The sequence below is a fragment of the Dipodomys merriami genome, unplaced genomic scaffold, assembly GCF_024711535.1.
Source record: "Dipodomys merriami isolate MVZ:Mamm:240054 unplaced genomic scaffold, mDipMer1.0.p SCAF_10, whole genome shotgun sequence".
Classification (NCBI taxonomy): domain Eukaryota; kingdom Metazoa; phylum Chordata; class Mammalia; order Rodentia; family Heteromyidae; genus Dipodomys; species Dipodomys merriami.
In genome coordinates, this window is record NW_027202271.1 from 51,316,674 (window position 1) to 51,343,401 (window position 26,728).

Below are 26,728 nucleotides of genomic sequence, written 5' to 3' on the forward strand. Positions count from 1 at the left end.
ACCCATAGCTGGGCACAGTGGCACATACTTATCCTAAGCTATACGTGAGGCTGAGATCTGGAGAATCATTTCCAGTCAGCCAGGGAGGAAAAGTTCATAAGACCTCATTTCAACTTGGGGAAGCTGGACTGTGTAGCATGCATCTATCATCCCAGCAACAATGAGAAACCTAAAATAGGCAGATTAATTCAGGCACAAGCCCAGGTAGGAAGTGAGTCATTCCCCTTCCCCGCCCTCCAGCTCAGAATACATAGTCAACAGTGCAAAACAGGGCTGGAGGCATGGCTAAGCAGTAAATCACCTACTTAACACCTATAAGGACCTGAGTTCAAACTCCATTTCCGTCTGCCCCCCCCCAAAAAAATACAAGCACCTATTTTGTAGTAAGTTGTTGGCCTGATTTATTTGTACCAGTGATAGAGAAGTGAAACACTCAAATGCAATTTTTCTTTAAAACTATGTAGAAAGCTAGAAGCCAGTGGCTCCTGCCTATAATCCTAGCTACTCAGGAGGCTGAGAGCTAAGGATCATGGTTCAAAGCCAGCCCGGGTAGGAAAGTCTGTAAGATTCATCTCCAATTAACCACTGGAAAACCGGAAGTTACACTATGGCTCAAGTGGTAGAGCACTTGCCTTGAGCTGAAGAGCTCAGGGACAGCACCCAGGCCCAGAGTTCAAGCTGTACAACCGACCAAAAAAAAAAACTATGTAGAAGACCACACACACACACACACACACACACACACACTATGTAGAAGACCACACACACACACACACACACACACACACACACACACACACACACACACACACACACACACACACACACACACACACACACACACACACACACACACACACGTGCGCATCCAACAAAACATCTGTGCTCCCTGGTATCCCTAGGGAAAGTGCTTTGTACTTCAAACATGAAAAAAAAAAATCTGAAAAGCCAGGTTCTGGCAGCTCATGTCTGTAATCCTACTACTTGGGAGGTATGAGATCAGAGTATCACAGTTCAAAGCCAATTAGTCTCCATTTAACCACCCAAAATCCAGAAGTGGCTCAAGTGGTAGAGCTCTAGCCTTGATCAAAAAAACTCAGGAATAGCATCTAAGCCCTGAGTTCAAGCCCCTGGACCAACACCCATCCCCCCCCCAAAAAAAAAAACTGACAAAGCTTTTAAAGGCTAGTTAATTTTTTTTCCATGAGTGCAAATTCTTTCTGCAGGAGCACAGGCTACTTTTTCCTCCTGGGCTTCATTTTCCAAAGGAAAACATTTGACTCTCACCTGTAGGTAGTCTTCTGAGACCTTAATTTTGAGCACCATCAATTTTGTACATGCCTTCTTCAACTATGGTGTCTTTTCCTGACCTTTATTTTCTTATGACTAACCTCAGAGGAATCAAAACTGTATTAATTATAATGACTTATAGTAGGGAATTTGTGTAATCTTTTCACAGCAGACGTTGAGAGCATGGCTCCAAATATTTGGGTTTTGTTACTTCTTAACTTTTGTATTAAAGTCCTTTTATTGTCGAGCTTGTTTCTGTTCTGTGTGTTACTGAAAACTATAATGAGGTCTAAATATTCAATATAAATATATACTTTAAAATCGAATATTTTTAGTGAATTTTAGGTTGCAATGTTTGAGACTGGGGGAAAGGGGAGACAATAACAGCTGCAAGTTTAGAAAAGATAGACTATATTCTGTATTTTTTTGTTTTTAAGGTCCTTTCTTCATTTGATATGATGATATACTTTAGTTCTTTATGCCTGCAAATTTCAAGACACCTTCATCTAAGTATCTTCAAGACTTCATATCATCAAGCACCTGAACAGGTTCACAAGCATATTGACTGACTAATAAGCCAAGGAAAAGAGGAGAAGCAGTTAGGGGAACCTAGGAGTGAAGGAAATCCCCCTATGCAGGAGGCTAGTATACTATCAAATAAGGTTATTTAAAATATAAAACATAAATTCTGTAGGTTCCATTATGTCTATTTCAGCAATGAAGCCCTCATTATGTGTCATGAACCTTCAGTTTTGACCACAGATTTTTATCAGTAAGATAGTCTATAAATTAACAAGAAGCAAGACCAAAACAAATTCAATCTTGAGGATAAGAAAGTGAATACCTACAGTTCTAAATAGCAATCTTTGTTTCTACAGAATATCTATCAGACACTTGAGGGTTTCATTGCGAAAGCATAAAAATATAGAACTTAAAGAACGTTAGCTGTCCTGACAGTGACAAGATAGCTTGGCAGTGACACACACTGCAAAAAAGTTAAAATGCAAGATTATAAGTACTGCATAAAAAAGTGCTTGACTTATGATATTGTAATTGAATCAAGTGATGGTCTTAGAAGTGTTTTTTTCATACGAACCTTTTTTTCAAAAAGGCATAATAATATGATACTTGCTTTAAAATATGACCTAGAATTAACAGGGCTGTGGGGATTTTGTAATGTGTTTTTAGTGAAATGAGAAAAACATATATTTCTATAAATTAAGGGTAACTAACTAGTTCCTTGATAGTCTTGAATGGTCTTTTTACGAAGATCAAATCAGAAGCTAAACCAGTTGACATGTAAATACTCACCAATGAAAACATGGCAGAAATATCATCCTTTTAAATATCACCCAGTTACTTGGATTGCTCATTGACTCATTCCAGATGATAACAGAGAATACAATAAGTATAAATTATTCATCACTAAGTACATTAGGTACTGATTCTTATCTTTCTCTTCTCAGCTAAAAATATTTAGTGTTCTTTGTATTTTTATAAAATATTCTTATAGTATTATTTTATAATATATTATACTATCTTACAAATATCCTTTATATCTATCACAAAGGTCTTTGTTGATCCAAATCTTCAGACTCCCATCTGACCTTATTTCTAATTTTATATATATATATATATAACCATTCCATATGTAATTGATATGATAAAACAGAAAAATAGAGGCATAATGAACATGTACTTTATTCATAAGAAAAAGGCATAGTGAAAAAACAGTGGACATTGGAAAAATATTTATGTGAAGTAAGGAAAAATATATGATTTACGTACACAGAAATATTCAAATATTTATTTTTGCCTCTCTAACTACTGGCAAAACTTCTCAAATAATTGGACCTTCTTATATGAACTTAACTAGTACTTTATAAGATTTATACTCCAGGCCAGAGAAGCAGCTCAGTGCAAGAGTGCATATTTGTGTCTGATCCCTGGCATAATACTCAAAAAAGACAAAAAATAAAAATAAAATAAAGTCATGTCCTCTTAATGTTAAATATTTGCTAATAGTAGAGGATTAATTCCTTCCTGTATAAATTATCACAGAAAAATAGAATCTGTGTGGACTTTTTATTAAAATTTGGAAAGCATTAAAACTAAGGTAAAGGTTATAGAGGCAAAACTTAGAATTTAAGGCATGGAAAAGCAGGGAAATGTTGTTCTGAATGATTGTGCTAAAATTGAAAGTAATTTCGCCAAAACATAGTCAGTTTAACTGATATATTTCAAAGAAATGTTAGAACCATTTAAAATTTATTAAACAATTTCTTAAAATTATTCTGTATGCAAATACACATTTTAAAAGACAAAGCATCAAAAATTAATTGTTCAAGTCTGGAAGTGAATATGTTCATTAAACATTAATACTGAAAAGATGGCAGGTGTCAGTGGCTCACGCCTGTAATCCTAACTACTAGGAAGTCTAAGATCTGAGGGTCATGGTTCAAAGCCAGCCCAGCCAGGAAAGTCCGTGAGACTTTTATCTCCAATTAACCACCAGAAAACCGGAAGTGGTGCTATGGCTCAAGAGGTAGAGCGCTAGCTCTGAGTTGAAGAGCTGAGGGACAGTGCCCAGGGCCAGAGTTTAAGTGACTGAAAAGACATGCAAGATAAATTGTAAATTATGTTTGAAGACAGATGTGAAGTACTTAACCCATAATTAATTAGCTATGGTCATGGTATGCTCAACAAAACTTACAGACAAAGCCCAATTAAATGACATACTGATATCTTTGTGGAAGTGACACAGTATTCAATACTTTTAGAAAATACATAGAAAAGGCTACACATGTAATACTGGATAATTTTTCCTTAAAGAACAACAATGTAAACCACATATAGTGGCCCATACTTATAGTCCAAGCTACTTGGGAAACTGAAGGAAAGGATCACTTGAGCCCAAGCATTTGCGAACAGTCTCAGCAACATAGGAGACTCTGTCTCAAAAAAACAAAAGTAGCCTTCTGTTCCTGTGCTTTGTATTTTTTGGGACTGATAAAGATATATGAGGCCAAAACTTAAATTTAAATAATCTTTATTGATAAAAGCTAATTAACAGTGTTAGAAAAAGTCACAATTACAACTAGACTTAAAAGCGTGATACATTTAATTTAGGACTGGCTGACACATATTTGGATTTTATGTGGAAGTTAACAGAAAGAGATGTTCTGTACTTAAGCTACTGATTAAAGTATACTAATTTCAACTAGAATGTCTAAACTACTTGAAAGTCATGCCTCTCAGCTAACTTTATAATTATATTACTCAGGTTCAAGTTCTTTCTTCAAAGAGTCATCAGAATATCATGGACTGAAGAGACTTTCGAACACTTGCCATCTCTTGCTGCTGCTGTTTCATGAAAGGAGATATTGAACATTTGTTTAATTTTTAGTTGTTATACATATTTCAGCAAATAAAATATTTCAACGCTTACAGTAATAATTATGGTTTTTTTATTTGAAATATAGTAACTTAGTTGGGCACAGTGGCTCAATGCCTGTAATCCTAGTTACTCAGGAAGCTGAGATTGGGAGAATCTCAGTTCAAGGTCAGCCCAGGCCAATAAACCAATAATAAACTTGGGCCATCTCAACCAATATAATGCTGGCACAATGCTTTACACCTCTCATCTCAACTACATGAGAAACTTGTAACTTTTTGCCGGCCTGGGCAAAAAGTGAGACCCTATACAAAAATAACAAAAGCAAAAATGGCTGGTAGTGAGGCTCATATGGTAGAGCCACTTGCCATGCCAGTACAAAACCTTGAGTTCAAAACCTCAGCAAAACACCCCCAGAAAAACTAAAAGAGGTATAATAACTTACAGTTTCCATCATGATTTTTTTCTGTAACAAAGCCATTTCTTTTTTAAGTTCACTTTGTGTGCTTGTAAACATATTATCGTTATTCTTCTCAACATCCTCCAGACTCTAAAACACAAAGGTGTAGTTATAAACTGTAACTTTTTCATCTCAGGTCCTATATTTACTAAATTTCCAAAGGAAGAATTTTTTAATATTCAAATAATACTCATTATTCCAAGTTAAAAGTATTTTAATATGAAAACCAAAATTCCTACTATAAAGTAAAATAGATCAGACATGAATCAAATATAGTTACAAAAAGTACACTGATGGTATACTTGGTGTCAAGCAGTGGGTTAATGAACTGTTGAGGTCAAGGTGGAGGTAAAAGCCAGGCACCAGTGGCTCACGCCTATAATCCTTGCTACTAAGGACACTAAGATCTGGTGGTCATGGTTCAAAGGAAGCCCTGGCAGGAAAGTCCCTGAGACTCTTATCTCCAATAAACCATCAGAAAACCAGAAGTGGTGCTGTGGCTCAAGTCGTAGAGCACTAGCCTTGAGCTGTATAGCCAGGTGCCAGTGGCACCTTGAGCTGAAGAACTGAGTGACAGCATCCAGGCCCAGAGTTCAAGCCCCATGACCAACTAAAAACAAACAAAACCACCAACTGTATAAAGGAAAATGTAATGAAGCTCAAAAAGAAATCAGTCACAAGGACCTCTAAAAATCTAGAACTGGTCATTTTTCAGGATAAGGAGATATTCTAGAAAGATAAGGTAAGAAGATCTATGAAGGCTGGGCTAGAGAACAAAGAAATCAAGAATTTTAGCAATAAAAGCAAAGAATGTTGGGGATCCTGAATTAGAACACTAATTACAGAAATATTGAACATAGCAAAGGTAAAAACTATAGGTTCTGGTAATGACTGAATATGAAAGATAAAAAGAGATGGAAGAGCCAGTGATAACATCAAAGAAATATTTTCTAATACCTTATCAAACCTTCATATTAACTAACAAATATTGCAGGAAACATTACAGCAAGCTGTCAAATTCTCTACTTGGAACCGTCTGTTATATTCTGAGCTATCTCACCACTATAAATTATCGTATAAAGTTATTTTTGGCCCCTGCAATAGTAAAATCAGATATGCCATAAAATGCTTCTGTAAGGACTGGGAAGGTGGCTAAGTGGTAGAGTGCTTGCCTAGCATGCATGAATCCCTGGGTTCGATTCCTCAGTACCACATAAACAGAAAAATCCAGAAATGGTGCTGTGGCTCAAGTGGTAGAGTGCTAGCCTTGAGCACAAAGAGGCTCAGGAACAGTCTCTAGGCCCTGAGTTCAAGCCCCAGGACTGGCAAAAATTAAACTATAATACACTTGAAAACAAATATTCCATTTCTTTGTGTGTGTATGTATGTTGGTACTAGAGCTTGAACTAGGGGCTCTTGTTTGGCTTTTTCATTCAAGGCTGCCATTTTACCAAATCAACCATACCTCCACTTCCAGCTTTTTGCTGGTTAATTGGAGATAATAAGTCTCTCAAAGCCAGGTAGCTCAAGCCTGTAATCCTAGCTATTAAGGAGGCTGAGATCTGAGGTTCAAAGACAAGTTGGGCAGGAAAGTCTGTGAGACTTATCTCCAGAAAACCAGAAGTAGAGCTACAGCTCATAGTGGTAGAGGGCTAGCTTTGAACAAAAAAGCTCAGGGACAGTGCCCAGGCCCAGAAATCAAGCCCCAGGACTTCCCCCCACACCCCCCTGCAAAAAAAAATGTGTCAGATTTGTCTGCCTGCCTGGCTTCAAAGTGCAATCATGAGATCTCAGCTCTTAAGTAGCTAGAATTACAAGTGTGAGCCATCAGTGCCCAGCCAAAAGTTCAATAATTTCAATTGGGTACATTCCTTTTTGTTTTCAATAGATACTGAATCAGTAATCAAATATTTCCTGAAAGGGCAAGATGTAGCCTAGTGATAGCATGTCTAGTATGTGGGGCCGAGTTCCATACCCAGCACTACAGGAAAGAAAAAAAAAAGCTTCCCCAGAGAAAAAGCCCAGAATCTGAAGACTTTACCATTAAATTCTAAATTGAATACCTTCGAAACAAACAAGAAACAGAGAATAGAAAAAAAAAGACTATACAGAAATGATTTACAGACTTCATGTTAAAGACTGTAACCAAAGTATGGATTTGGTACATGATACATGTGTAGGTAAAATTCCCAGTTTATCATTTCTTGTCTTCAATACTTCCACAAAACCATTAGCATTCTAAAGATGTATTTATCATTTCAGTAAGAAACAATGATTTCTAAAATGTAAGTTTTTTTTAATGTATAAGCAATATGTTTTTTCCATAAACTTGAAAAAAAGCTTATGTACATTTTTAAAGACTGAGTCACATTTCCAAATACAGCATACCTTTATGAACTGGTCATATAACTGTTTAAGTGTTTTCAGTCTCTGGTGCTGAATAATCCTAGATTGCTGAAAAATCTTTTGTTGTTGTCGAAGTACATTCTACAAATATAGAAGAAAAAAATGTAGTTAATAACAATTTTTTTTGGTCAGTCATGGGGCTTGAACTCTGGACCTGGGCGCTGTCCCTGAGTTCTTCAGCTCAAGGTGAGTGCTCTACCACTTGAGCCACACCGCCACTTCTGGCTTTTTCTGTTTATGTGGTACTGAGGAATCCAACCCAGGGCTTCATGCATGCTAGGCAAGCACTCTACCACTGAGCCACCTTTCCAGCCCCAAAGTCTAGGATTTCAATACCCAACATGACACTGAGAGCCCCCTAAGAATTATCACAATACAGCCCAGACGATACTGGGCCAGCAACATTCTCTATTCCTATTCATCTGTGTCCAAAGCTAACCTGCTTTTGAGTTCTTTTAGACAAACTGGAAATCCTCCTGAACCTAAGAATCCCAACCAATATAAGCAACAGAGACCAGTGACTTTTATGAGCAAGACTAAAATGCATAATAAGCAATGTGTAGTGGAACCTGGCTCAATTCCATGAGCCCAGTACAAACAAAGCTAGGTTCTCCTTTCCTGCTTAAGACTTTAGTTATAGTAATGGATGAATTGCAGTGTTAATTGTGACACTAACAGTTAGCTTTTCTTCTTGTTCCCCAGATTTCTTCACATCTGTATCCCACTGCTGAAACAAAGTTTGAAAGTGCTGAGAATATTCTTTGCTAATCTTCTGCCTGTAAAACATAAAGTATACTGTGACTGTCAAACCAATATGAAAAACTCCCAAAACAAAGTGCATTGATGTATTTTATACTATCAAAAGGAACAACATAACAAAAACAGTTTAAAAATTCTGATAGAAAACCAAGAAGTAAAATTAGACATGCATAGATTTCAAAAGTACTTTTTCTGACAAGCTAACACAAAAGTTCTCTCATATATTTTAGCTCTTGAAAACTGAGTTTTTATCATTTTCCATATATATAATATTCCATATATATTCCAGAAAAGGTAATTTTATCTTCAGTTTTTAATTTTTCAACTGAATACAGGTTCTGATGTGCTAAACATCAACTGATTTCCCAGGAGAAATATTTCACCTGATTTTTCACATTTAGGCATAGCAAAGTTTAGCATAAATGATGAGTTAAAATATACAAATTACAATATAAAATTGGCCTTTTTGTACCCTACAATGTCAAACATTTAACTATAAAACAATAGTTTCTATGACACTTAGTTTTTACTTAAGTTGTATATTTCTGGAATGAATATACATTTTAATAACAAAATTTTTTAACTTATTTAGAAGAAAAAAAAAGCAATCGTTCCTGAATTCTAAGAAATACCTCCATTCTATAAGGTAAGAACTGCCTGCTTAGATAAAAATCAAGCCAACTATATTTTTATTAAAGATGCCAGTAAATAGAAGGTGATATTTTTCAAAAGTACCACGCACTAATCTAGACTAAGAAATGATAGAAACATGGCTGTTAAAAAGAATTGCCTTACCTTTGTTCTTGTTGTGTTCTCCAAACTTGTTCAATCCTCTGGGTACTGTTTCTGAAAGAAGCCTGGGTATACATTTCTAGCTTTTTTCTCTTGGCAAGAAGAGCTCTGTTAATGTCAACTATATTGGAAATATTCATTAAAATTTAATGTTAAAATTATTTTATTCCCACATGTTCAAGTAAACATAAATGGGTAAAATTCATTCAACAATCAGAAAGACATTTAAGATAACTTGTATTGTTACTTATGCTTAAACAAAAAAAAAAACAGAACCTTATGTAAAACTTAATTGTAAACCTCCTCTTGGTTAGTGTCTTTACTTTTCAACTACAGTTTATTAATGTAAAAACAATAGTTATTTTGGAAGGTTGATTTTACACTGTCTTCCCTAGAAAAAGGAATACAGGAAGAGTCCTAGAAAATAAATTGAGTAAATGAAAAACTGATGCACAGAAAGCTACTGTGTATATCACTTAGTTTATGAGCACAAGGAAATGTAAGGGTTTTTTCCCAACTATTTTTCTTTTATAATTCCATTGGGAAACAAAACAAGTCATTAAATAATGATTAACATTAGGTTATTATATAAATTACTTTATGGTGTCAAACATTTTAAACACAAATATCTAAACAAACATACTTCCAAATTTTTCCAGCATAGTCTGCACTTCACCCCTGTGGAAAAAATAATTAAAAATAATTAAGGTTGGGTGAATTTGACCATCATGCACCAGGCCCTAGGTTTGACCCTAGCAGCCCTCCTCCCTGCCACACACACCAAAAAAACAAAAACAAAAATAAACTTAAGGATTCTTAAAATATTCTTATTTTGGAAGAAATATCACAGGCCAAACATTTTTCATCCAATAGTATTTGAAAAAAACTAAGTTTTTCTTGAAGTACTTTAACTATACACATAAATTATTTTGAATATGTTACCCCACATCTTCAGCAATTCCTTCAGAAAGCCTTTTCTTTCCACGTTTATCAATTACTGGAAGCCTTTCTGTATTGACAACAAATGAAAATATTTTACTTTGATAAGGGGTCTTTCAAGAATTTTGCCAGTATGCATTTAAAGCACATATTCAATGGACTTCAATCCAGATACATGACTTTTTTTTTTTTTTTTTTTTTTTTTGCCAGTCTTAGGGCTTGAACTCTGGGCCTGGGCTCTGTCTCTTGAGCTTCCCCTACCACTGAACCACAGCACCACTTCTGGCTTTTTCTGAATAGTTTATTGGAAATAAGAGTCTCATAGACTTTCCTGCTCAAGCTGGCTTTGAACTTTGATCCTCAGATCTCAGCCTCCTTTGTAGTTAGGATTACAGGCATGAGCCTCCAGCACCTAGCTATATGACCATTTTATAAGGAACAAGTTCTCTGGGGTAAGATCACAATAAATCACAAACTCTTTTGCAACATGTTGGGAATAATGACTGCAAAGGCAAGAGATGTGATAAAAATTTCTAACATGCTGATAGAAGATACTGATAGAAGATCAAATGAGATAGTACATGCCTAAAAGTTTTTTAGCTTAAACTAAAACAGGTTCCAGATAAGTGAATTAATAAGACTACCACCAATGCCCAGCATTAGATACATTGTACCTTGGGGAAAATCTTCTTCTGAACTACTGGCATTTTTAGCTTCTTTCTCAAAGTTATAGGCTTTTATAAGCTGATTCTCCTTTGGTAGTTTCCCAGATTTCTCAAAATGCTTTTTCCTCCCAGAGGGTGCCATCCTTCGGTATTTTCTGACTTAAGAACAAAAGCAAATAAACTCAACTGAATCCAAACTTATCAATTTATAATCTAATAAAACTTAAAGTACCAAATATGGATGATCTTTTTGTTTTTTGGGGGAGGTCCAGTCGTGGGGCCTGAACTCTGGGCCTGGGCGCTGTCCCTCAGCTCTTCAGCTCAAGGCCAGCATTCTACCACTTGAGCCACAGTGCCACTTCCGGCTTTTTTTCTTTTTGCTTATGTGGTGCTGAGGAATGGAACCCAGGGCCTCATGCATGCAAGGTAAGCACTCTACCACTGAGCCACCTTCCCAGCCCCTGGATGATCTTATTTGCATGATATTTCCTCATTTATGTTACCAAACCAAAAGTAAACAAATTAAAACTCATTAAGAAAAAGAAGGAAGAATATAATAAACTACATCAACTCTGACGCAGTGCTTACAGAACCAGAAGATCCGAATTTTAGTCCCACCTATGACAGATTCTTCATAAATTTGAAGCAATCTAGTCTGTATCTCAATTTCAGAGGAAAATCGCGATGGCTAGCAGGATTATGAGCACATTACAAATACACGCATGGCAACATAAATCTAGAAAGTTCTACAGGGCTGGGGATGTGCCTAGCATACAAGAAGCCCTGGTTTCCATCCTTAGCACAGGTGTGTGTGTATGTGTATGCTGATATACTCATATAATCATAAAATAAATGTATAAACACACTATAAATTAATAAAACATTAGAATCTTCAGATGCTATCCATACATTTATAGAATAAATTTTACGTAGTTACAAATAAATTTATATATCTATACATTACCTAAGGCATTCATTACATAGTTAAAATTAGATAACATATTAACTGACATAGAAAATTTATGTAACAAATTTATTTTTACTTTTATAAATATATCAATGTTTAAAACATAAATCATAAAGACTATAAACATATAAACAACACCCGGTGTGCCCCCAACTCTGTAAAACGCTCTGGGGCCTGCCAGGCCTGACCTGCTGCTCCCAGCCCCTTTCCCACACCCCCTGGGGCGCCCCCTGGCCCTGCCCAGGCCTTGGCCTCCATTTTCCCGCCAGAGGCCTGGGTGGCTGCTGGAAGTCAGCCGCAGGGCAACCGGACAGACTGACTGGACAACCAGACAACCAGCAGCAACTGCTGAACGAACTCCTCCTCCTCCTATCTGGATAAAAAAGACCCAGTGGTCCAACCACAGCGTTCCCCTCACAGGCGGCCCTGTCCCCACCGGAGCTCCGCAGCCGACCGGCTTCGCCGCTGCCTCCTGGCTTCTGACGTAGCACGAATTTGGAGGGAGTAAAGCCCTGCCTGCCTCCAGCCAGGCGCCTCGCTGATTGGCTGAAAACCGGTGCACATGCGCACAAGGCCGCTAGGTGCCTGCAGCCTTTGGCCCACGCTCTTGGGAAGGGGAGGGGAGGAGGAAGGGGGGGGGGAGGTAATCCCTTTCCAGAAGCTTCACTCTGGCAGCCGTTACTTGTGGTGGTAGATTTGAGGCCTAGCACTTTCCAGTTTCTAAACAGTTTCTGTAGACTGAGATCTGAGGATCACGGTTCAACGCCGGCCTGGGTAGGAACATCTGTGAGACTCTTGTCTCCAATTGACCCCCCAAATAGAAGAGGAGCTGTGGCTCCAGGGGTAGGGCACAAAACAAGCTCATGGACAGCGCCCGGGTGCTGAGCTCAAGTGCCAGTGCTCGCAGGCGCGCATGGGCGCATGGGCACGGGCATGGGCGCATGGGCACGGGCATGCGCGCGAGGGCATGCGCGCATGCACACATACAAGATTTTTGTGTGTGTGTAATTTTGAAAGTCACAAAAGCACACCATCTAGTGTGGAACAGACCAATAGTCAACAGTTTCCTCGGAAGCCTAGCCCCATCTCTCTGAAACAGAAGACAATTACTACAGCAGGCCCCAGTGGCTCACGCCTGTCATCCTAGCTACTCAGGCGACTGAGATCTGAGGATCGCGGTTCAAAGCCAGCCCGGGCAGGAAAGTCCGCGAGACTCTTCTCTCCAGTAAACTACCAGAAAACCTGAAGCGGCGCTATGGATCAAGTGGTAGAGCGCTCGCCTTGGGCTGAAGAGCGCAGGGACAGCGCCCAGGCCAGGGCAGACAAGGAAATGACTTGAATGTGTGTCCTTCACTCACCTCTTCCATTTTTCTGAATGTTGTGGCCACTTATAAATAAATGGTACTTAAACAATGGGGTTTAGTTTTTGTACTGCAGAAAATGGTGCCATAGTCTAAGAATGTGATCACCATAGTTTTCTTTTTTTTTTTTGGTCCGGTCGTGGGGCCTGAACTCTGGGCCTGGGCCCTGTCCCTCAGCTCTTCAGCTCAAGGCTAGCACTCTACCTCTTGAGCCACAGCGCCACTTCTGGCTTTTTTTTCTTTTTGCTTATGTGGTGCTAAGGAATCGAACCTAGGGCCTCAGGCATGCAAGGCAAGTACTCTACCTACCACTGAGCCACCTTCCCAGCCCTCACCATAGTTTTCTAAGAGAATATTATCTGTAGCCATAATTCTTGCATTGTCCTTGTATGATATTCTATTGCGGCACAACTCTACAATCTGTATATTAGTGTTATTCATTTGCTATTTATTTTTTTCAATACATGCAAGAGTTGTTTCCAGAATAGATCCTATTTTCAAAGACAGTATTATGTATAGCCATAATTCTTATATTTTCATTGTGGTATGATGTGCTATTGTGGCAATATTGCACAGTTGATATGTTTTTTTTAATTGCTTATTTTGGGTTGTTTCCAGATTAGGTCCTATATAAAAAATGCTGTTCTGCATATTGTAATTTCTTAAATATGTGCCAAAGATTTTTTTCTTTAAATCTTAACACAAGAATAACTATTGGAGAATGAATATGACTTTAAAAAGATAGACTGCATTGTGAATTTGTGTATCATCCTTGTGAGGGGCCATGCATACCCTCCATGGTTATTTTAATGTATGAGCTGTGGAAGGGACCACTGTGCTAACATCTTCACAAATAGCTACAATGGGATAGTAAGTTGTTTGCTGACTAGGTGATATGTAATTCTACACAGTAGTCACAGGTAAGAGAAACTTGATTGGATGTTGGCTTGGCAAAAACTTAAAGACACTATGTAAAAAATAACTAAAGCAAAAAGAGTTGGAGGTGTGAGTTCAGTCCATTCTCTAGTATTCCCAGATAAGTAAAGTACTAAATTCTGATGCAAATCAAGTCACTTTTACATTTCTTTTGCATCAATAGGTCTACTCTCTTCGCTTGTCTTTACTGTGTGTTCTCTGTGTGTTTGTGTAAGTGTCCCTACTGGACTCTTTCTGCTCTTCCTAAGCATTTTGTGGACAGGATGTAGAGCTAAAGAGCCCCTCCCTCTCCCAGTACAAATGAAACATAGTCTCTAATTTTTCACTTTTCTTTTCTTTTTTTTTCTTTTGTTGGTCATGGGGCTTGAACTCTGGGCCCAGGCGCTGTCCCTCAGTTCTTCAGTTCAAGGCTAGCACTCTACCACTTGAGCCACAGCACCACTTCTGGTTTTCGGGTGGTTTAATCTTGGAGATAAGGAGTCTCATGGATGTTCTTGCCTGGGCTGGCTTTGAACCACGATCCTCAGATCTCAGCCTCCTGAGTAGCTCAGATTACAGGCATGCGCCACCAGCGCCCAGCTTGTTGTTTCACTTTTCTTTCTGCAGTATCTTTTCATGTGCAGGCATCAGAGGAAAAGCAGGGGGAAGGACCAACTATGACCCATAACAGCCACAATTACGGAGTACTTAGTAATTTACAAACGCTTGTTGTTTGAGTAATAAAATTTTTACAAGGTTTGCTGTATCCTGATCAATAGATTTGAATTTTACAATGGCTTTCCAATACACAAGGTCTTCAGCTTGGACACTCCAGGAACATGGTCTTCCCCTCCTGTATTTGGACAAATTGGAGTACATCATTGTCAGCTCAGCACCCCTTCCTCCTTCTCTGGGTGAAGTTTCCATCTCTGTAACTAATGGAGGACACAGAGCCCAGGCTGAGGCAATCACTGTATTCATCTGCTATTGGAGCAATGGAGTTCCAATGATGGAACAATGGAGCTGCTATATACTAATAAAGAGAAAAGCTGATATGCAGAGTGAGGCAGGATAGGAAGAGTGAAGCAACAGCCCTGGAAAGGTATGTGTCTAGACATTCTGTTTTCTTAAGAAGTTTTGACCCAAGTGCTAGTAACTCATGCCTATAATCCTAGCTACTCAGGAGGCTGAGGTTTGAGGATCCTGGTTCAAAGCCAGCCCAGGTAGGAAAGTCTGTGAGATTCTTATCTCCAATTAACCACCAGAAAACTGGAAGTGGAGCTATGATTCAAAGTAGTAGAAGGCTAACCTTGAGCAAAAGAACTCAGGAACAGTGCTCAGGTCCTGAGTTCAAGGCCTATGAGCAGCAAAAAAAAGAAAGTTTTGAGTTGTAGTTGTTCCTTAAAATCCAAGCATATCTCAGTGGCCAAGAAAGAACTTTGTAGTCTTGGGTAAAGAATCTGATTTAGGAGTAGCACTGTGGCTCAAAGTGGTAGAGTGCTAGCCTTGAGCTGAAGAGCTGAGGGACAAGCACCTAGGCCCCACGACCGACAAAAAACAAACACAAAAAACAAAAACCCGATTTAACAGTGAGTCCTCAGGTGAGACATGGAACCTAGTCAAATCCCAGTTCCCTCACCGATAAAATGCCAGTATGATGTGGGTGAACAGAGAGAATGTGCTCAGTAAGGTGGAAGCTGTAATTAGGACAAGTGGGAACGAAGAACAGTTAGATTACAAGAAGTCTTCCTTATCTTAACCACCAAGGCTCTGATCTTCTGAGTCTGGATTTATTTTTAATCATTTATTTTTATTTATATATTAATTCTGTGGCAGACTCCTGCTCTATAGCTCAAGCTGTCCTCCAAATTCCAACCCTTCTGCCTCAGCCTCCCAAATGCTAAGGTTATGAAAACAAAGAAAAATTAATTTTGATAACCATTAGATGGATAGGCACTTGTGCTAGTCTCTTTATTTTAAAATTTTTCATAATTTTCTTTTTCAAAGAAAGTTCAAGTGAAATTACATTCTTTCTTTACATGCCTGTTGAAGTACACTGAATTCCAAAGGTTGAACCAACCTTGCATTCCTAAAGTGGACTCAGCTTGGTCATAAAAGTTGTACTCTGGGAAATAACTGAATTAAGCTTGCTAATGTTTTGTTTCTTGTGAGGTGTGTGACATTCCTTCTTGTGGTGTCTGACACTGGCTTTGAAACTGGGTTTGTGTTGTGGTGACCTTGGGGATGAGTTTGTTGTTTTTTTTTTAACTCAATACATTTATTAAAATAGGTGCTGTTTCTTCCTTAAATGTTTTGATTTGTCATAATTCTACCTTACTGTTGGTTATTTTTGTGTATAGTGAACTATACACCTGTAGCTCAGGTATATTTAAAATTTAAATATTTTTGAAAAAAGCTAGGGGGATCTTCTTGATAGACTGTGTTGCGTAGAGAAAGGCAAAAGTCATCTGTTCAAGTTATAAATGTACTAACAGCCTCACCAGTAGCCTAAATATAACTATCCCTCAACATAAACATTCACACTAAGCTGGGCCACACTAAGCCAATGTCAGTGGCTCACACCTGTAATCCTAACTACTCAGGAGGCTGAGAGTTATTCAGTCAGCCCAGGCAAGCCAGCTCAGGCAGGACTGTCCTTGAGACTCTTTATCTCCAGTTAACCACCAGAAAACTAGAAGTGGCACTGTGGCTCAAGTAGTAGAGCACTTGCCTTGAGAACAGCACCCAAGCCCCAGTTCAAGAGCCATGACCACCACCACCAACAACAACAAAAAAGTTTACACTACCATTACCTCATTCACCATGCAGCACTGTCAGGCAGTGACAATTAGTTTTTTTGTTTTTTGTTTTTGGTCCAGTTGTGGGGCCTGAACTCTGGGCCTAGGTGCTGTCCTTCAGCTTTTCAGCTCAAGGCTACCACTCTACCACTTGAGCCACAGCGCCACTTCCGGCTTTTATTCTTTTTGCTTATGTGGTGCTGGGGAATCGAACCCAGGGCCTCATGCATGCAAGGCAAGCACTCTACCACTGAGCCACCTTCCCAGCCCCAGCAGTGACAATTAGTGACAGTTGTCAGATTGGCTGTGCTGCCTGTCATTCCCTTTGATCATTGTCTTAAGCCTAGAGGTAGTTTCCACACTTCAGAAGAGAAAGCTGAATCCTAGCAGTCTACATCCAGGGATAAAACTTGAACATCAGTCTGACTGCAGAGTGACAACCCACACATTCTATTGCCATGTGAGTCCTGCACACCCTTGTAGGAAAAAGAGAACCTGGGTTCTAATCTACTGTCTCTAACTGGCTATGAGAATCTGATGAATTCATGTCATCTTGGGGCCTTGGTATCTTGCATAACAAGCCACTATGAAACTTAGTGTGGGGGATTAGAGGTGTTATGCTGGGGGCCAGGTAACATGAGCTTCTGAATCACTGAATGCTATGATTTTTGTCCCCTCTGAAATTCATGTTGAAATTTAATCAATGATCTAAGGGACCTAGGAGGTAGAGCCTTCAGGGAGTGATTACAACTCATGAGGAGGTTAATTGCCCCTCTTGCTCTTCTGCCTTCTGTCATGTGAGAACAGAGTTCCCTTCTATTGGAGGACACAGCATTCTCAGGGTGCCATTTTCCATTTGGAAACACAGAGATCCTCACTAGCCTACTGAACCTGCTGGGAATTGTCCAAACTATGTAGAAACACATTTCTGTTGTTCATAAATTACTCAGGGTTACATATTCTGTTACAAGTTAAGACATGTACTGGCCTTCAACAGATTTAAATTCATACTATTAAATGAATGGCTCTATAAACATTCTATTATCCAACTACTATTAATATGCAGACTATATTCATCTAACTGCTGAAATCTCCATTACACATAAAAGTTTATTCTCTATAACCTTTCTATAGAATAGTCTTTGCTTTTACAATGATACTCATAACTTCTTAAATTTTTATCATTGATAAATGCCATTTAGAACCTATTTTCCCCCTGTATTCTTTTTTTTTCCAGTTGTGAAGCTTGAACTCTGGGCCTGGCCATTGTCCCTGAGAGCTCTTCAGCTCACGGCGAGTGCTCTACCACCTGAGCCAGTGCCACTTCCAGTTTTCTGGTGGTTAATTGAAGATAAGAGTCTCATGGACTTTCCTCCCTGGGCTGGCTTTGAACCACAACCCTCAGATCTCAGCCTCCTCAGTAGCTAGGATTACAGGCACCACTGGTGCCTAGCTTAGTTTTCCCCTGTGTTCTGAAGATATATAAACACTGTCCCATATATTGTAACACCAAATTCTCCTTATACTACTTTTTGCTTAACTTTACTAGTTTTAATAAGAGTCTGAAATATATTGGCAAGCAAGTGATGTTGAATCTGGATGAAAGTAAATCCAAACCTCAAAGAAAGAGTTAAATCAATGCACCAGACAAATGTTAACTTTCTGTGAGACTTTCATTTTTGAAATATGTAACTTTTACAGCACAAACACAGTATATACATTTCAAGTTCTTTTTACAAAATATGTGTGCCATTTGGGAGAATACTGTTGAGATCATGATCTAAAATACCTGTCAGAATTCAAAAGGGACTCATGGAATCCACTATATAATGTCATAACAAACCATGGCTGAACAGAGGATTTACTCATACATGAAAACAATGCTGATTTTCTGTGCTCTGCCAATGATGGCCTGTGAATCAAATCCAGCTGATGACCCATTTTGGTAGAGGCAAGGTAAACATAGGGTTTACATTTGTATAGTGTTGTTCAAAGAAAAAAAAACACTAACCAAACAACACCGAAGAAAATGTGACAGAGGCACATGTGTTCTGCAAGTATTTTGGCCTTTTACAGTTGGCTGACTTTTGGTCTATACAAAGCCAATCGGGGTAGGCGGTGGCCTGCAAGTGTGTGTACACACTAGAGCATGTGGATGGGTGTTAAAGTAGACACACAGTTTTGTGCCAGTGCCATCAGCACTACTCATTTCTAAAATGAGGCACTTCTGTTTGAATATATACATCTAACAAACATAATTACATCTGGTAAGTAGCACGGCTACTTAACTCTAGCCCTTTGTAATTAGGCCTGCACACAAAATCACAGTATTCTTAGGGACTAACATAAGCAAATACAACAAAGTATTTCCAGTGTCAGTCACTGAGCTCTTTAGTAATTATTCATGGTTCAAGACTACTCAACAGTTAATAATAAACCAATTCAGATATTGCCACTAGGAGGTAATGTTACAGCATTATTTAGGTAACATCTATAAAAACATGTTTAGACATCTAATTCATTATTTTCAGAAGCAAGAAAACAAGCTAACTTAGTAGCTACTTATTTTCAAAATGAGACATGGAAAAAAGAAAACCAAAGTGAAAAGCCATAGCAAAAGGCTTTGGAATGCAAAGACTGGCGTCTCTCAGCAATTGCTCCCAAACTGGCCTGGGATTCTATTAGTATACAATGGCGGTGGTAGGAAAGTAGCAGCTAGGCAGTGAGGCTTTTTAGAAAGAGAGTGACAGGTCCATGGGCAAATGTCTTAAAAGTAACATCATTTCAGTGTGTTAATTCAGTAATTTGGGGGCAATGGGCTTGTCTGTGCCACAGAACGGCACGGTTCTAGATGTTTTCCTTCCTCCGACCAAGTGTCACAGCATGAAGGTGTTCCTGTGGTGCTGAGTTTCAGGATGCTAGGTTACTCAGTAAATGCTGAGGTAGATGACTTTCAAACGAAGATGGTCTATACCCTGATCCGATTGGGACTAGCTTCCTTGTGTATCCTCCTCCTGGGAAATAGCTTCCGCTTAAGAGCAATCAGCTACAAGATAGAAAATGAAAACACAGAATTTAGTTCCCACTCCTGGCTGGGTTTTAATTTCCTACCCTTCTGCTTCCTGAGCTCTGGGATTCAGGCATATCACACCAGACTTGACTTTGGTTGTGAATTGATATTATTGGCTAAAGGATTCAGACGCTAGTAATATCCACGTGAAGTATTTAAAATACTTACCTGTTCAGCAAAGAATGAGAATATAGTAAATATAATCAATGTCGCTAGTACACAGTGGGTCCAAAACTTCAGTTTGTCCCGATATGCCCTCCTGTTCAGAGACAGAAAAAAAACACACATTTATGTTTGTGGCTTCACTGTCATGAAGCTCAATGTATATTAGTTCATGTTATTACTCCCTCAGTCATTGGGTAAACGGTTCCCGTGGGTAAAGATGGAAGTGTTGAGAAACTTGGAGTCACTGTCGTGCTATCAATCCCCAGGAAAGAAAGCCTGCTGGGAAAACTGAGAAACCAGCCAGGATCACACCTGTAATCCTAGCTACTCAGGAGGCTGAGATCTGAGGATCACAGTTCAAAGCCAGCCCAGGCAGGAATAGCCCATGAGACTCTTATCGCCAATTAACCGCCAGAAAACTGGAAAACCAGAAGTAACGTTGTGGATCAAGTGGTAGAGCGCTAGCCTTGAGCTGAAGAGCTCAGGGGCAGCGCCCAGATCTAGAATTCAAGCCCCATGACCACCAGACAACAACAAAAACACCCCAATACTGATAAACCAGGGCAGTGCTTTAGCCTCGGGGGCGGGAGGGGAACGCACATGTGAGTGTGGAGCCAGAGCCAGGCGTGAGCTGTGCCATGGGAAGGCAGTGAGCAGAACCACACACACTGCAAAACCCTGCATTAGGGTTTCCACATAAAATATACTGGGAAAGGGTGGGAAGGTGGCTCAGTGGTAGAGTGCTTGCCTAGCATGCATGAAGGCCCAGGTTCAATTCCTCAGTGCCACATCTACAGAAAAAGCTGGAAGTGGTGCTGTGGCTCCAGTGGTAGAGTGCTAGCCTTGAGAAAAAAAGAAGCTCAGGGAAAGTGCCCAGGCCCTGAGTTCAAGCCCCATGAGTAGCGGAAAAAAAGTATTATAAGGCAGGGGAAAGGGTGTGGGATGCACTCTGGGTCCAGTGGTGGCTATCTGAAGGCTGGATGGAGAACACGGGAGGCTTAGGCCCAGTTTTTAGCCCAGGTGTGAGAGAAGAGAGCTGAGCCCTCTGAGGGAAGAGAAACGCAGAGAAGGTTCATGTTGTGAAGAAAGGACAGAAGGAGAGTGCTGAAGGGGAAGACTGATTGGAATAAATTTGTCCATGTGTGACAATGTCATCAACTCCCCACAATGCTAAAGAATCTCTGTATAACACACAGACAGACACATAGATACTTCACTCTCCAAAACATGAAAAGAACAAAAGGTGAGAAATAGCTTGAGAGGGCAGAAAAAAGGTAGACAGAAAAAAAATGTTGGGGGGGGGGGGAGACAGTCCCACATAGTTTCCTTATCTCCAAATTGGAAATGAGTAATGAGGTTTGATGTAAAAATGTTCCACATATAGCCGGGCACTGGTGGCTCACGCCTGTAATCCTAGCTACTCAGGAGGCTGAGATCTGAGGATCGCGGTTCAAAGCCAGCCCGGGCAGGAGAGACCGTGAGACTCCTATCTCCAATAAACCACCAGAAAACCGGAAGTGGCGCTGTAGCTCAAGTGGTAGAGTGCTCACCTTGAGCTGAAGAGCTGAGGAACAGCGCCCAGGCCCAGAGTTCAAGCCCCACGACCGACAAAAAAAAAAAAAAAAAAAAGTTCCACATAAAGTTTGAAAGATGGCTAAACTCAGACTGTTTTCCTCAGTTCCAATGTCTTTCACAACTGCTTGGGAGAGTCAGTGTCTGGACCTTAAGTCACCTTCTTTTCCTGCTTTTTTTTTTGGTCAGTTGTGGGGCTTCAACTTGGCCCTGGGAACTGTCTCTGAGCTCTTTAGCTCAAGGCTAGTGCTCGACCACTTGAGCCACTTCCAGTTTTCTGGTGGTTTATTGGAGAGAAGAGTCTCACGGACTTTCCTGTCTGGGCTGGCTTTGAACCACGATCCTCAGCTCTCAGCCTCCTGAGTAGCTAGGATTACAGGCTTGAGCCACCAGCACCTGGCTTCTCCTGTATTATTATGTTCATCAACAGGATCACAACTGACTCAGTCAACTCCAAACCTACTGTGTCACTCAGACCACAAGCTCTAAGACAGTAATTGTCTTAGAGTCAGGGAACGCATCCACCCAGCCTCTACCAGTCCTCAGCACTGTGGACTCAGAGGCTACTAAGACAGTCTCTATCCCTAAGAGGGGCTTCTTGTCCACTAAGAGAGACAAACAGCAACTGAGAGAATGCTGTACAGTGCCGCAGGTGCTGGACCCAAGTGAGAACTGGAATATTCTGTGGGGATGAGAAGAAAGAGCACAGGGGACTGGTTCAGGGAAAGAGGGAAAGAAGTTTCCAGAAAGCAGGATTGGGCTAGGGTCAGCAGGGAGGGACTCACTGACACTGAGCAGGGGAAGAATTGGAAGCCCCAGATCAGAAAACTGAAAGAAAAAAAAATGCTACACCTAACGGAGAAGTCGATGTCTCCTCAAAGTACTTTTTTCAGACCAAAGTTTGAACTCAAGAGACTCCCACTCACTAGGCAGGCACTCTGCCACCTGAGCCATGCCCCATCCATTTTTCACTCTAGATAAGATCGCACACATTTTCCCCAGTCTGAAGTGGGGCTACAATCCTACTTTGTCTCCCATCTATCTCCACTGCCAGCTTTTTGCTGGTTAACTGAAGACATGAGTCTCTTAGATCTGTCTTTCTGCCCAGGCAGGCAGAGACCAGATCTCAGCCTACTGAACAGCTAGGATTATAGGTGTCAGCCATCAGGGTATTGAAGAAATCTCACTCTAAAACATAGGCATTGGTAGACGTGTGTACAAACACACACAAGTTACCATTCCTGCAGCTCGTGCATGTGAAGGAAACGGTTCCGGTACTCTCTCGGCAGCTCAAACTGGGAAGGGATGGGGAACATGGATTCATAGAAGTCCCTGAGAACAGCCTTCACGGTCTGGGCATCCTTATGATTATGGTCGATGTTGTCATTCAGGCAAACAAACTTCCTGAAATAATAAAGAGCCAGAGAAACTGGTCATCACAAGCATGATTCTGACCTAATACAAATAAGGAATGTGAACTCCTGCATATATAGCTATCAATATACACATACTTTTTCAGAGACAAAGCCTCACTAGGTAGTGCGGACTAGCTCTGAACTAGTTATTCCCCTGCCTCAGCCTCCTGAGGTCTGGGATTACAAGTGTAAACCACCGCACCTACCTCTCCAAACTAGGGTTGATGCCATTTAGTGTAACCTGAATCTAGGATTCAATAAATTTAGTAAACTGACTAGAATATTTTGTTAGCAGCTAGTAGAAAAATTATTAAATATCTACACAAGTTCTGAGATCAGATTACAGTGATACTTCCTCTTTTATTTCAAGTTTGCTTTGAGGCCAAAGTTACTAAACCATTGACAAACAATTTAAAGCCATATCACACAAACTAACATCCCTTCAGAGCCAACTATCAACTCATAGGAACTTAACTCAAGGGGTTTAGGAACATGTAAACCAACTGGCAAATGAGTACTAAGTGTAGGAAATCTATAGCATACAGAATCAAATTTCCTCAGACACCTGCAGGATTTATACAGTATTTAAAGAGATGCAGGGGAAAGTACAGGTATGGCTGCAATGAAGTTTTCTGATACAACTTCAATAAACAAAAATATATGCATTAACCAGGAAATGGTAACAAAGGAGTAGATGTATTTAGAAGAAACAAGATCAAATAACTGGCTATTGTTGAAGGAATGATATGTATATGAAATACATCATCGTACATTCATTCTGTAAATTCCTAAGACTGCTTTGAATACAAGAATATTCCAGAACTATATTCACCAAATCTAGATTTAAAAACAAACACAAAACAACCAGTCAGGAGGATCAAAGCTAGTATAGGTAGAAACGTCTGTAAAACTTTCTCTCTAAAATACCATTATAAAGCATGGCTGGAAGTGTGTCTCAAGAGGTAGGGCTCAGGCTGGCTTTGAACCACATCCTCCAGCTCTTGGCCTCCTGAGGAGCTAGGATTATAGGCATGAGCTTCTCATACTAGTTCGTCTTCTAAGTGGAAAAAAAGAAAAAGAAACTTTTTTTTCTCAGTTTCTTTCCTCTTTCCCTTGAAAAGATGAATAGAAATTGTAGATAAAATATAGTTGTCATTTAAAAAAAAATAGTGATTTAAAAATGGCTGGAAGTCAACAACGCCTTAATAATAACAAAAATTTAATTAAAAATACCTAGAAGTCTAAAGTGTTCTCTGGTCATTTATAATTAAAACCCTAATTTAACTGAAGTAACTAAAGACTTTCAAAAATATTTTAAGGCTCAGAAATGAAAGAGAAGGTGAAGGCATGGCTCAAGTGTCTGCCTAGCAAGCACAAGGCCTTGAGTTCAAGTTCCAGTCTTGTCAAAATAAAAATGCTCAAATGAAATGCATTAATTCCTATGCTAAGCCATCCTCCACAAAATTGATGGAGCCTATGTTAGGAAAAAAAAAAAAATCCAGGTGCCAGTGGCTCACGCCTGTAAATCCTAGCTACTCAAGAGGCTGAGATCCAAGGACTGCCAGCTGGGGCAGGAAAGTCTATGAGACTCTTAGCTCCAATTAACCACCAGAAAACCTGAGTGGCACTGTGGCTCAGAGTGGTAGAATGCTGTTGGCCTTGAGAGAAAAAACTCAGGAATAGCACCAAAGTCCTGAGTTCAAGTTCCACAGCCAACTTAAAAATTCAAGCCTCAGGGCTGAGAAGGTGGCTCAGTGGTAGAGTGCTTGCCTTGCATGCATGAGGCCCTGGGTTTGATTCCTCAGCACCACATAAGCAAAAAGAAAAAAGCTGGAAGTGGCGTTGTGGCTCAAGTGGTAGAGCACTAGCCTTGAGCTGAGGGACAGCACCCAGGCCCAGAGTTCAGGCCCCACAACCGGACCCCCGCCCCCCCAAAAAAATCAAGCCTCAATAGCTAAAAGAAAAAGGAAGCCGGGTGCTGGTGGCTCACGCCTGTAATCCTAGCTACTCAGGAGGCTGAGATCTATCTCAAGGATCATGGTTCAAAGCCAGCCCAGGCAGGAAGTCCCTGAGACTCTTATCTCCAAGAAACCACTAGAAAACTGGAAGTGGTGCTGTGGCTCAAGTGGTAGAGCACTCACCTTGAGCTGAAGAGTTGAGGGACAGCACCCAAGCCCAGAGTTCAAGCCCCACCACTGACAAAAACATACATACATATGTATATATATATACACATACATACACATATATACACACATATATATACATATATATATACATACCCACACATATATACACACATATATATACATACATACACACATATATATATATATATATATACATATACACACACATATATATACAATTTAAATACTTTTTATCAAACCAGTTAAGATAATGGGCGGAGCTAGAAATTTTCAAAGTTTATGTAAATGTGAAAATTTATTCATACCAAATAATGGCTGGAGTTTACTAGATAATGTTCACATTTGTAGAAACATTTCTTTTTTCTTAGACATTCATCTACACTTGAGTTTGAATTGTGAAGTTAGATCTAATTCCCAAACAGCTCCTGTGGGCACATCCTTTCAGAAATACTTAGATTGCCTGCTGCCTGGGTCCCTCGCCATCACTCCACCATGCAGTCCGCCCGCAGCTTCACTGAATTACTCCTGTCACCCAGTCTTAGGAGTCCAGGTGAGTCAGTGCCCCTGCGAGAGAAGCCTGCCTTAACCCTAGGTCAACCCCGGCACCACCTCTACCGTTAGCCATCCTGTCTGTCAGCCCAAAGTTAGCTACTCCCATCTCCTACCCCCATGTCATTTAGTCAAGTTTATTTCCAAAATTTAACATATTTCTTTAAAAATTCATATCTAGTAGGGAAAGAAAAGGTAATAGGGAGCAAAACACAATATATTCATGTCTGAAATACCATAGTGAAACCCCTTAGCGCAATTTCAACACACATTAAAAATAAATCACGGAGAGTTCCGGGAAGATGGCGGAGGAGAAGCTGGAATCTGAACAAGCTCTCGCATAGAAAGCAGTTTTAGAGTTCCAGTGAACAGTCCTAAGCCAGAGAATCACACCAAGTGTGCCATCACAGAACAGAGAGTTAGACAAGAGAGGGGAAGCCAAGACAAGGAGACACATCTGAGTGCCTGCCAGCAGCCGCCGCCGCGGCGGCAGGGTCGCAGCGGTGACCGCAGCCGCGGCCATACCTGAGCGCTCACACAGAGTCCGGGACGAAGGAGCCAGACGCAGCGGTGAGCGGATTCTACTCAACACCAGCAAGAACCGACAAGGAGCGGACATCTTCATCCTGCAGTTTGCAGACCAGAGACGACCCAGGATCCAAGACTCGGCGTGAGTACAAGCCCGACGTCCTCACTCCTTCTCAGGGAGCAGAGGAGGGAAGGCCACCCCTCCCCCCCCAGCACCGGTGATCTCCATCTTGGATACCGACAAAGCTCGGAGGAGCTGCTAGCTCCAGCTCAGGCCTTGGAATAAAACGAGTCATTTAGCAGGTCACAAGAACTTAACGGGGAAGTGACCTGCCAGACTCAGCTCCATCCAGGGAAAAGTCACCCAGCTCAGGCACCAGCCATTGGAGTGGCTTTCTTCACTGGGTAACCAGAGCCAGAGGCTGCCCCTCCCTCTAGCAGCCTCAACAATCAATTGAAAAACAGAAACCCTGAGAACGGCTCCAGGCTGGGCTCTGTGAGTTTTTCACAAAATAGCCCCAGGGAAAAGCTAC

The 26,728-nt window shown here is 40.3% G+C and overlaps 3 protein-coding genes across 5 annotated transcripts in view; 1 reads left to right on the forward strand and 2 right to left on the reverse strand.

The window, feature by feature from the left end:
• The window catches only part of Chpt1 (choline phosphotransferase 1), a 27,036-nt gene extending 22,290 nt beyond the window's left edge, over window positions 1–4,746 (forward strand). Inside the window, exons 8-9 of one of the 2 annotated variants that reach the window (XR_011365689.1) lie at window positions 1,728–1,931; window positions 4,574–4,746. Coding sequence is in view for 1 of the 2 variants with exons in the window: in XM_069991309.1 (XP_069847410.1) it covers window positions 1,728–1,838; window positions 4,574–4,618 (156 nt within the window). In the remaining variant the exon portion in view is untranslated. The remainder of the gene's footprint in view (window positions 1–1,727; window positions 1,932–4,573) is intronic. The other variant, XM_069991309.1, reaches the window with a different exon arrangement.
• Window positions 4,568–12,150, reverse strand: Sycp3 (synaptonemal complex protein 3). Of its 2 annotated transcripts, none has more exons than XM_069991327.1 (9): window positions 12,109–12,150; window positions 10,715–10,864; window positions 10,044–10,110; window positions 9,745–9,779; window positions 9,105–9,222; window positions 8,227–8,326; window positions 7,533–7,631; window positions 5,130–5,234; window positions 4,568–4,653 (listed from the first exon to the last, which is right to left on the reverse strand). In XM_069991327.1, the coding sequence occupies exons 2-9, from the start codon at window positions 10,845–10,847 to the stop codon at window positions 4,600–4,602; spliced, it is 711 nt and encodes a 236-aa protein (XP_069847428.1). In that variant the 5' UTR covers window positions 10,848–10,864; window positions 12,109–12,150; the 3' UTR covers window positions 4,568–4,599. The 2 variants fall into 2 exon arrangements, with proteins under 2 accessions (XP_069847428.1, XP_069847437.1); XM_069991336.1 differs by having other exon boundaries at window positions 10,715–10,860; window positions 12,109–12,136.
• A 6,250-nt stretch (window positions 12,151–18,400) lies between these two features.
• Gnptab (N-acetylglucosamine-1-phosphate transferase subunits alpha and beta) overlaps window positions 18,401–26,728 on the reverse strand; it is a 77,808-nt gene continuing 69,480 nt past the window's right edge. Inside the window, exons 19-21 of the mRNA XM_069991345.1 lie at window positions 22,790–22,957; window positions 19,985–20,075; window positions 18,401–19,792 (exon numbers count right to left, since the gene is read on the reverse strand). Coding sequence (XP_069847446.1) covers window positions 19,715–19,792; window positions 19,985–20,075; window positions 22,790–22,957 — 337 coding nt within the window. The 3' untranslated portion in view covers window positions 18,401–19,714. The remainder of the gene's footprint in view (window positions 19,793–19,984; window positions 20,076–22,789; window positions 22,958–26,728) is intronic.